The sequence below is a fragment of the Eimeria necatrix genome, genomic scaffold (genome assembly GCF_000499385.1).
Source record: "Eimeria necatrix Houghton genomic scaffold, Enh_scaff422, whole genome shotgun sequence".
NCBI classification, from domain to species: Eukaryota; Apicomplexa; class Conoidasida; order Eucoccidiorida; family Eimeriidae; genus Eimeria; species Eimeria necatrix.
In genome coordinates, this window is record NW_013654798.1 from 1 (window position 1) to 10,000 (window position 10,000).

At 50.6% G+C, this 10,000-nt stretch overlaps 3 protein-coding genes across 3 annotated transcripts in view; 1 reads left to right on the top strand and 2 right to left on the bottom strand.

Annotated features, from left to right (window-relative positions):
- Positions 1 to 286: 286 nt before the first annotated feature.
- ENH_00052820 (hypothetical protein) lies at positions 287 to 2,785 on the top strand (the record flags this gene model as incomplete). Its single annotated transcript, XM_013583715.1, has 6 exons — positions 287 to 480; positions 940 to 1,105; positions 1,303 to 1,408; positions 1,622 to 1,740; positions 2,114 to 2,191; positions 2,723 to 2,785. 6 exons carry the CDS (start codon positions 287 to 289, stop codon positions 2,783 to 2,785), a joined length of 726 nt encoding a protein of 241 aa, XP_013439169.1.
- A 1,403-nt stretch (positions 2,786 to 4,188) lies between these two features.
- Positions 4,189 to 6,054, bottom strand: ENH_00052830 (alanine dehydrogenase, putative; the record flags this gene model as incomplete). The annotated part of the gene is made up of 1 exon (XM_013583716.1): positions 4,189 to 6,054. One exon carries the CDS (start codon positions 6,052 to 6,054, stop codon positions 4,189 to 4,191), a length of 1,866 nt encoding a protein of 621 aa, XP_013439170.1.
- A 3,332-nt stretch (positions 6,055 to 9,386) lies between these two features.
- Positions 9,387 to 10,000, bottom strand: part of ENH_00052840 (methyltransferase domain containing protein, putative) — a gene marked incomplete at both ends in the record, with an annotated part of 7,453 nt that continues 6,839 nt past the window's right edge. Inside the window, 2 exons of the mRNA XM_013583717.1 lie at positions 9,387 to 9,503; positions 9,736 to 9,843. Coding sequence (XP_013439171.1) covers positions 9,387 to 9,503; positions 9,736 to 9,843 — 225 coding nt within the window. The remainder of the gene's footprint in view (positions 9,504 to 9,735; positions 9,844 to 10,000) is intronic.

The window sequence follows — 10,000 nt, forward strand, 5'->3', positions numbered from 1 at the left end:
CTGCTGCTGCTGCTGCTGCTGCTGCTGCTGCTGCTGCTGCTGCTGCTGCTGCTGCTGCTGAGCAGCAGCAGCAGCAGCAGCAGCAGTTTTTTCCCGTTTTTTGGGGTTTTTGCATGTTTTTGTGTGGATTTTTTCGAGCATTCTGGAACTGAAGTCCATTTTGCGTTGTTTGAGGCATTTAAAGTTCACTAAAAGCCTTTTTTCAGTTCATAAAATGCCTTTTCGGACTTGTGTTTTTTTTTAAGTTGATGAGGCGCTGCGGACTTGTGTTCAGTTCTCGTTCGAAATGCCGGACTGGGGCCACGTGTCCGAGGAGGCCAAGGACTTGGTGCGCAAAATGCTGACTTACGACTCCAGCAAAAGAATTTCTGCAGAAGAGTCTCTTTCTCATCCTTGGATAATTAAATTCTCTTCTCAAAAGGACTCCGACATGCCCAAACACGCCCTCACCGGCGCCCTCGGAAACATGAAAAAATTCCAGTTCGTCTTTTTTTTTTCGTCTTTTTTTCATCTTTTTTCGCTTTTTTCCAACTTTTTGTTCACTCTTTTTGTTCTCTTTTTTCTTCTTCTGCTTTCTTTGTTCCTTTCTGTCTCTTTCTGTCTTTTTGCGTCTCTTTTTGACTTTTTGTTTTTTCCTTTTGTCTCTTTTGACACTTTCGGTGGCTCTGGGCGCTTGCGGGGTCTTCGGGGGTCTTCGGGGCCTAGCTAGCCAGCTAGCTAGCTAGCCAGCTAGCCAGCCAGCTCTCCAGCTAGCTAGCTAGCTAACCTAGCTAGCTAGCTGGCGAGCTCGCTACCCACCCAGCCACCCAGCCAGCCACCCAGCCAGCCACCCAGCTAGCCAGCTAGCCAGCTAGCCACGCAGCTAGCCAGCTAGCCACGCAGCTAGCGAGCTAGCTAGCCAGCTAGCTAGCCAGCTAGCCAGGGGCGGCGTGCGCGCAGGTCGACGCAGAAGCTGGCGCAGGCAGCCATGCTGTTCATGGGCTCGAAGTTGACAACAGTGGAAGAGACAAAAGAGTTGACAACAATTTTTCGAGCGCTGGACAAAAACGGCGACGGCCAACTCGACCGCAAAGAACTCATCGAGGGATACCGCAAGCTCCTCGACGTGCCAAACCCTAAACCCTAAACCCTAAACCCTAAACCCTAACCGTAGCGCTAGCGTCAACGCTGAGCGCTGTTGACTAGTTTGTAGCAGGGTGGGGAGGAGTTGGGGGCGGGGCTGGACACCGTAAACCCTAAACCCTAAACCCTAGGTGCTAAACCCTAAGAAGTTCTAAACCCTTTTTCGGGGTTTGTGCTCAGTGGAAAGGAGAGTCCGGGGAGGTTGACGAAGCCACCATTGAAGCAGAAGTAGACCAAATACTCACAGCCGTGGACTTCGATAAAAACGGATACATCGAATACTCAGGTCAGTCTAGGGTTTAGGGTTTAGGGTTTAGGGTTTAGGGTTTAGGGTTTGGGGTTTAGGCTGCGCTGTGGCAGTGTTTGTTTGCATCGACAGTTCCTAGTGCGCCTCCATTGATTCTATCCCTTTTAATTTCCTTCTCCCTTGTGCTGCTGCTGCTTCTGCTGCTTCTGCTGCTGCTGCTGCTGCTGCTGCTGCTGCTGCTGCTGCTTGTAGAGTTTGTCACTGTGTGCATGGACAAGCAGCTGCTGCTGTCAAGGGAAAGGCTGCTGCAGGCCTTCCAGCAGTTTGACAGCGACGGCTCAGGAAAAATCACAAATGAAGAGCTAGCCAAGGTGCCCAAACCCTAAACCCTAAACCCTAAACCCTAAACCCTAAACCCTAAACCCTAACGCTCTTGAGGGGCTGCTGCAGCAGCGCGCTGGCCTGCTGCAATCGAGCGAGTGGCGGTGTACTTGCTCGAAGAAGCAAATAGTTGAAGGAGCATCCGCTGCTGCTGCTGCTGCTGCTGCAGCAGCTGCTGCTGCTGCTGCAGCAGCAGCTGCTGTTGTATGTACACCTGGAGAGCCGATTTGCATGCGTTTCTTTCCGTCTTTTTTGCGTTTTTGTTTTTGGAACATCGGCGATTGATTTGAATTGATTTTAATTGGATTTAAAATCAATTAAATGTCTAAAATTGATTTAATTCGGACTTTATCTTTTTTTCAGCTTTTCGGCATCACTGCCATTGACGACAAGGCCTGGCACGAGGTGCTCGCGGAGTGCGATAAGAATAACGACGGAGAGGTGAAGAACAAATTTCGATTTTAATTTGAAAGAAATTAAAATTAAAATAAATTTTAAATTTATTTAAATTGTATATTTATTTATTAAATAAATTTTAAATAAATTTATTTAAATTGTATAATAAAAATAAAATAAATTTTAATTTTGTATTATAATAAAAAGCAATTAAAAGACTGGAACAGTATTAGACTGCAGTCTACATATATTGAAGGGTTATTTTGCGGAAATAGTTCAGAGATCTTTCTTAAAAGGAAATTAAAATATAAAATTTAATAAATATATATATGCGGAAATACCTTTAATTATTTAATTAAATAAATGGTGAAGAAATAAAACCGAAAAGTAGTCCAAAGATTGTTGCAGCTGGGAGCTGTCTGTACACCCGAATATGAACTTGTTCTTGGAGTTTTTTTCGCCTTTTTTGGACTTTTTGGATTTTTTTTTTTATTTTTCTCGTTTTGATTTTATTTTGACTTTGTTTTGACTTTGTTTGGCTTTGTTTTGCTTTTTTTGTTTTGTTTGGGTGTTCAGGTCGACTTTGACGAGTTTGTTGAAATGATGCAGAAGATTTGCGACGTAAAAGTGCGCAATTGATTTCTTTGTCTGTTTTTCGGCTTTTCTCAAGATGAACTTATTTCGTTATTTGTCACTAAGGCATTTTAGGCCGTGCAGGCGCTGCCTCTTGTTGGGGCCTTTCAGCCCCTTTCTTTTGTAGCATTTGCTGCTGCCCCGCAGCACTAAAGACCCTTTTGTTCTCTTTCTCTCTGTCCAAACAAATCCGTCCACAACCAACAAAGAATGACCCAACAGCACTCGGGGGCCCCTCACCGCGGCCCTCCGGGGGCCCCCAGGGGCCCCCAGGGGTCCCGGGGGCCCTCGGGGGCCCTTGGGGGCCCCCCGCGGCCCTTCAGGGGCCCCCAGGGGCCCCCGGGGGCCCCCAGGGACCTTCTAGGGGTCTCGGGGGGCCCCTAAAAGGCAGAGCGAGGGCCTCGGAGGGCCCTGTAGGCGGTCTTCTTTGGGGGGGCCCCCAAGGGGCCCCCAGAGGGATACCCGCTTAGAGGGGCCCCTAAAGAATTTGGACTTCCTGGGGGCCCCCTAGAGAGGGGCCCCCCGTGGTTGCCTGTAGCGTCCCCTGGAGCCACAGAAACAGTTTCTTCACGCATTGCTTGTCCCTGGAAAATCTAGTGCTGGGTCTGTTGTCCTAGCTAGCTAGCTAGCTAGCTAGCTAGCTAGCTCTAGCTCGCGTTGGTCGTCGCTGGAGAGTCTAGTGCTGGGTCGAGGCCTAGAGCTATTATTCAGAGTGGTTAGCTAGCTAGCTAGCTAGCTAGCTAGCTACCTAGCTAGTTGGCTAGCTAGCTAGCTAGCACTTACTAGGATTTAATGTTATGCCACGTAGAATACCTGATTATCCTGACTACATAACTTATCTGAATACGACTAGCTAGCTAGCTAGCTGGCTGTGGTTCGCTTTCCTTGTCTCTGGTGAGTCTAGTGCTTAGTTTGGATGTAGGGCTGCTGTTGATTAGGGTGGCTAGTTAGCTAGCTAGCTAGCTGTTTAACTAGGTAATTAAGCAGCAAGCTGACTAGCCACTGCCTGGCTGGCTAGCTAGCCAGCCAGCTCGTCGGCTAGCCAGCCAACTAGCTGGCTGACTAGCTACGCAGCTAGCTAGCTAGCTAACTAGCTAGCTAGCGTGTTGTTCCTAAGCGCTATTACTGGACCCTTCTACGTGTTGAGTGGGAGGGACTCGCGGTGTACGTACACCTCAGCAGGAGCGGTGGAATGAGAAAATGGAGTTTGGAGCTGCTTCGGGTCTCCGAGAGCAGCAAAAAGGCGTTAAGTTGCTGCTGCAGCAGCAGTAGCAACTAAGCAGCAGCAGCAGCAGCTGCTGCTGCAGTCGCTGTTGTCGTGGTGCGGGGCGCTGCGGCTGCGGCGCTGCAGCAGCAGCAGCAGCAGCAGCGGGGGGTGTGGGGCGCGGGGTGTACGTACAGCTGGCAGCTCAGGCCTCGACAGTGAAGGAAGCGCCCTGCTGCTGCTGCCCCCTGAAGGTGCTGAGCTGCTGCTTGAGCTGCGCAATGGCAGTTTGCTGCTGCGGGAGTTGCTGGATTTCGTGCTGCAGCAGCTGTTCGACTGGGGTGTACGTACACCCGGTGGCCGCGGCGAGGAAGGCGCTGGTGCAGCAGCCAGCAGCAACAAACAGCCCCTGCTGCAGCCCCACGAACTGCAGCACTGCTGCCTTCCAGCCCCGGCTAGCTAGCTGCAGCACGAAAGGCATTGCTGCATGCGAAATGGAAAGAGAAGAGCTCTTGGGAGCGAGGCAGCAGATGTTGGTTGCGGTGTACATACACCTGCCGTTGCTGCTGTAAGTGGGGCTTTCGATCGAGCCCGGCTTCGTAGCAGCAAAGTTGCCGCCTGCTGCAGCAGCAAGGTCCACTGCAGCAGCGCCTGCTGGCAGCAGCTGCTGCTGCTGCTCCGACAGCAGCACGGGGGCCCTTCCTGCTGCTGGAATTGCGCAGCCAAAGACCACCTGGGTGGAGGGCAGGATGGCCTCCAGGTTGGCCTGGGAGTACTGCAGTGTACGTACACTGCTGCTGCTGCTGCTGCTGCTGCTGAGGCGGCTCAGCAGCGCCAAGTCCGAGTCCATCACTGTCACCTGCGCCCCTGCTGCTGCAGCAACTGCTGCAGCACGGGCCCCACAGGGGCCCCCCCCCAGCACCAACACTGAGGTGGGGGGGGCCCCCGGGGTCTGGCCAAACACTAAACCCTCGGAGTTGGCCAACAAGTTTGCTGCTTGCTGCACCCCCAAGTACGCAGCAGTGCAGCAGACTGCGTAGTGGACGGGGGCGAAGGTGGGGTTGCTGCTGCTCACGAGGCTGCTGTAGCAGATCAGCGTTGCTGCTGCTGCTGCCAGCGCCTGCAGCAGCTCCCGCTGCTGCTGCTGCTGCTGCGCGGTCGCAGCAAACGGCACAAAACTAAACAACACCTGCTCACGACGAATGTACTTGTACTCCTCCGTGCTGGGGGGGTTCACCTGCAACACAAACCCGCATGCATCCATGCATGCATGCATGCATGCACGCATGCATGCATGCATGCATGCGTGCACGCGTGCGTGCATGCATGCGTGCATGCGCCCCAGGTGTACGTACACCCGACGCATGCGCCCCAGGTGTACGTACACCCGACGCGGGCCCGGGGTGTACAGACACCGCGGAACAGCGCGAACAGCAAATACAGCAGCAAAACACTGAACAGCAGCAAAACCCTGAACCAACAGCAGCAAAACCCTGAACCAACAGCAGCAAAACCCTGAACCAACAGCAGCAAAACCCTCAACCAACAGCAGCAAAAGCATGAACCAACAGCAGCAAAACCCTGAACCAACAGCAGCAAACCCCCGAACCAACAGCAGCAAAAGCGTGAACCGAGAGCAGCAAAAGCGTGAACCAACAGCAGCAAAAGGCTGAACCAACAGCAGCAAACGGCTGCAGCAAGAGCAGCAAAAGGCTGCAGCAAGAGCAGCAAAAGGCTGCAGCAGCAGCAGCAAAAGGGGACGGACGAGCAGCATGATGTTGGCGTTTTGGTAAACCTGCTCTTTGGTGGCGCACTGCTGAGCGCCGGCCTGTATGTACAGCTGGTCGGGGAAGCCGGCGCGGGCCGCGAAGCCGGACTGGAAGTACACCGCGTGGCCGTGGGCTATCAACTCCTCCGCAAAGGCCGGAGTGAGCATAACGCGGTACTCCAGGGGCCCCTCCATGACGGCTCCGAGGGAGGTTTGTTGGGAGGCAGTGGGGGCCCCCAGGAGGGGGGGGGAGAGCCAGGAAGTTTGGCTCGAAGAGGTGGTCTGGGGCTTCGCGGGCTGCATTTTCGGAGGCGGAACGCGGCGGCTGTGGACTTGTATTATTTATTATTAATTAATCAATTAATTAATTTTTATTTATTTATTTATTTATTTATTTATTTATTCATTTATTTATTTATTAGGCCTATGATGACCCGCTGGCTTTTGCGAATTCGAGATTTTTTCTCTGATGAATATCGGAAAATAATTAATTAATCTGTTTTTCCCAACTTTAAACGCGGAAGACGGGGAAATAGAACGCAAGGCGCTCGCGCGCGAAGTTTCGAAACGCGCAGCAGCTGTATAGACACCTGACCACCGGCTGTAGTGACCTTCGTCGCCACCCCTCGAGGCTTAGTAACGCGAAAGGGCATGAATAATATAGAATATTTTAAGGTAAAAGGCACCATTAGATATTGGGAAATTATAAAAGGAAATAGTGAGCTATTTCCTTTTATAATTTCCCAATAGATATTGGGAAATTATAAAAGGAAATAGTGAGCTCGCTAGCCAACACCGGGTATGGGGCTGGATGCGAGGTTGGTGCCGTGACTCAGGGCGAGAGTTTTATGATATACAGCTTAAGTTTAGGGTTTAGTGTTGACGCATTCGGCGATAATCACCAGTATAATACCATTAAATGCGTTTTAAATAAAGCATTTTAATATCTTTTGGCTTTTTTGAATAGATCTGGCTTTTAAGGTACCCTCAGCGAGGGTCAACAGTCAGTTCTATTATTCTGGGTTTTTCTTACCTTTCAATAATATGAACTCAATTGTATATGCCTATTCAGGGTATACAGTAGTGGTTGGCGAGAATCATGGACTTTAGACAGCAGGTGCAGAGTGTGCACTTAAGTCCGACTAGCCCAGGGACCATACGTGGTAACAGCAGCTCAGGTGACCTTCAGCAGCAGGCTGGGAAGCAGCGGGAAAACGCTGAAAAGAGTTTGAAATGCAGATTTATTCATAAATTAAATAAAATAGAAATAATTTAAAGAGTTGAATTTGCGATTTTTGCATTTGAAACAGTGGCGAGCGCCCCGTCCGTCTGCAGTGTCTGTACGGTCCGCTGTTCACTACACCGGCGCTCGCGCCACGCCACCGAACAACAGATTCCGCCCTTAAAATGCGTCTTTTTTAATTCTTTCAAAAATATATTTACTTTTAATTCAAATTTCAAACATTTCGAGCCTTTAAGCGCCAATTTAACTCAAATAGGCGCCGCTCATCTGCGCACGCGAGCGGCGTGCGCAGGGGTTGCGGTGTACAGACACTGCAGACGGACGGGGCGCTCGCCACTGTTTCAAATGCAAAAATCGCAAATTCAACTCTTTAAATTATTTCTATTTTATTTAATTTATGAATAAATCTGCATTTCAAACTCTTTTCAGCGTTTTCCCGCTGCTTCCCAGCCTGCTGCTGAAGGTCACCTGAGCTGCTGCTGCTGCTGCGTCGTTCCTTCAGGTGTAACCTCCCGTCCGAGCTTTAATGCAAGTTCGAATTGATTTCTTTTATTATTTCTTTTCTAATAATACAAATCAGAATTAAATTGTTCCATTTAATTATATTTTTTCGTCTTAGTTCGAAGAACAGACACTGAAAGCGCTGCAAATGCAAATTGGCTGCAGCAGATAAGTGGAAACGCAAATAGACTTTTGAAACTCCCCTGCTGAGGTGTATGTACAGCTGAAAAATAGACAAATTTGCAACTCGCCGAGAGACAGCTCAGGAAATTTGACATTTAAATTCAAATTTAACTTTTTCAAATTTTAAAAAGCTTCCAAATTCTCCCCCAAAAGTTTCCTTTTGATTTGCTGCGTTTTGATCCTCTTGTGGTGTATGTACACCAAGCTGCAGATTGAATTGAAACTAATTCAGAGCGTCTCGGGTGTACAGACACCCCAGTGCGCAGGTCTTTGCCTACTTTATTCTTTAGCAGCTGCAGCAGCAGCAGCAGCAGGAGACACTTGCTGTAATTTCACAGCAGCGGCAATAGCAGCAGCAGCAGCAGCAGCAGGAGACACTTGCTGTTCCTTAGGAGCAGCAGCAGCAAGAGGCAGCAGCAGGAAGCAACACTTGCTGTCACTTAGCAGCAGCAGCAGCAGGCACATGCTATGTTTTAACAGCAGCAGCAGCAGCAAAAGACACTTGCCGTCCCTCAGCGGCAGCAGCAGCAGCAGCAGGCACTCGTCGCCCTTTAACAGCAGCAGCAGAAGCAGCAGGAGACACTTGCCGTCTCTTAGCAGCAGCAGCAGCAGCAAGAGACACGCGCCGTCTCATGGCAGCAGCAGCAGCAGCAGCAGCAGCAGCAGCAGCACGAGACAGTAATGGCGTTTGTTGCATTTGTTGCATTTTTAATTATCATTTGTGCATGCAAAAGAGATGCATGCAGCAGCTATTGCCAAGTAATTCCATGAAAATATATTTACTTTCATAATAAGTTACTTTCAAAAGTACCTTTTTGTGGCAGCAGCAGCAGCAGCAGCAGCAGCAGCAGCAGCAGCGAGAGGACCTCCTGCTGCAGCTCTTCACCTTCGAAGTTTCTTTTTTTCTTTTTATCTCTTTCTCTTTTTGCCTTTTCTTCTGCAGCTCTTTTATGAAAATAATTTTAATTTAATTCTTTTATATTTCCCTTTAGGCCTACACATGCACATGGATTTACTAATGCAGCAGCAGCAGCAGCAGCAGCAGCAGCAGCAGCAGCAGCAGCAGCAGCAGCAGCAGCAGCAGCAGCAAGGAGCTGCGGTAGCCGATTATCTTTGGGTCTTTGAAGCAAATGAAATTTCATTTTTAAAATATTTTTTATTCAAATAAAAATGCTGCCTTCGGGAGGCACTTTCAGTGTACGTACACCTCAAAGGGCCTTAAAAAAGCTAGCTAGCCAGCCACTGGCAGGGCTAGCTTGCTGGCTAGCTAGCTGCCCAGCTAGCTAGCTAGCTAGCTAGCTAGCTGGCTAGCTGTCTAGCTAGCTAGCTACGCGTCTGCATACTTAGCAAGCAAGAAAACTAGCTAGCCAGCTAGCTAGCTAGATGTTTAATTATATCGCTAGCTAGCCGCACACACAAGTGCCCAGCTCTCTCGCTAGCTAGCTAGCCGGCCTGCCTAATGCCTGGTCAACAAGTTAGCTAGCTAGCTAGCTAGCCAGCCTGCCTAATGCCTGGTCAACAAGTTAGCTAGCTAGCTAGCTAGCTAGCCAGCTAGCTCCAGGACCGCCGCGCAGACCAAGAACCCTGCCAGCCAGCCAGCCAGCCACCTAGATAGCTAGCCAGCAAACTAGCCGGCTAGCTAGCTAATTAGCTAGCTAGCTAGCTAGCTAGCTAGCTGGCTAGCTAGCGAGCTAGCTAGCTGCTTGCTTCATGAGGCTTCCTCTTCGGGGCAAGGCCAGGGCTTGAGCCTCTCCACCCACTCCTTCGAAGTTTGCCCAGCTAGCCAACCCCCTTTGCTGCCCGTGTGCTGCAGGAACGAACGCTCCTGCAGCAGCAGCAGCAGCAGCAGCAGCAGCAGCAGCAGTTCAGCAGCAGCAACGCAGCACATTGGAAGCGCGGGCTCCGCCGGAAAGGCAGCTGCAACAGGGGCAGCACAGCACCAACAAAAACAGCAGCAACAGCAGCAGCAACAGCAGCAGCAACAGCAGGAACAGTAGCAGCAGCAGCAGCAGCAACAGCAGCAGCAGCAGCAACAGCAGCAGCAGCAGCAGGCTAACCAAGTACTGCAGGCGCCGCAGCAGCTCTGCTGAAGAAACCCCTGAGGGTTGGGGGCCCCCCTCTGTTGGGGGCCCCTCCTTGATGGCGACGCAGACCTCATTTACGTCCTGCAGCAGCATTCCAACAGCCCACCAGCTAGCTAGCTAGCTAGCTAGCTAGCTAGATGGCTAGCTGGCCACCTGACTTGCTAGCTAGCTGGCTTGCTAGCTAGCTCGCTAGCTATCTAGCTACCTGGCTAGGTGGCTGGCTAGGTGGCTTGCTAGC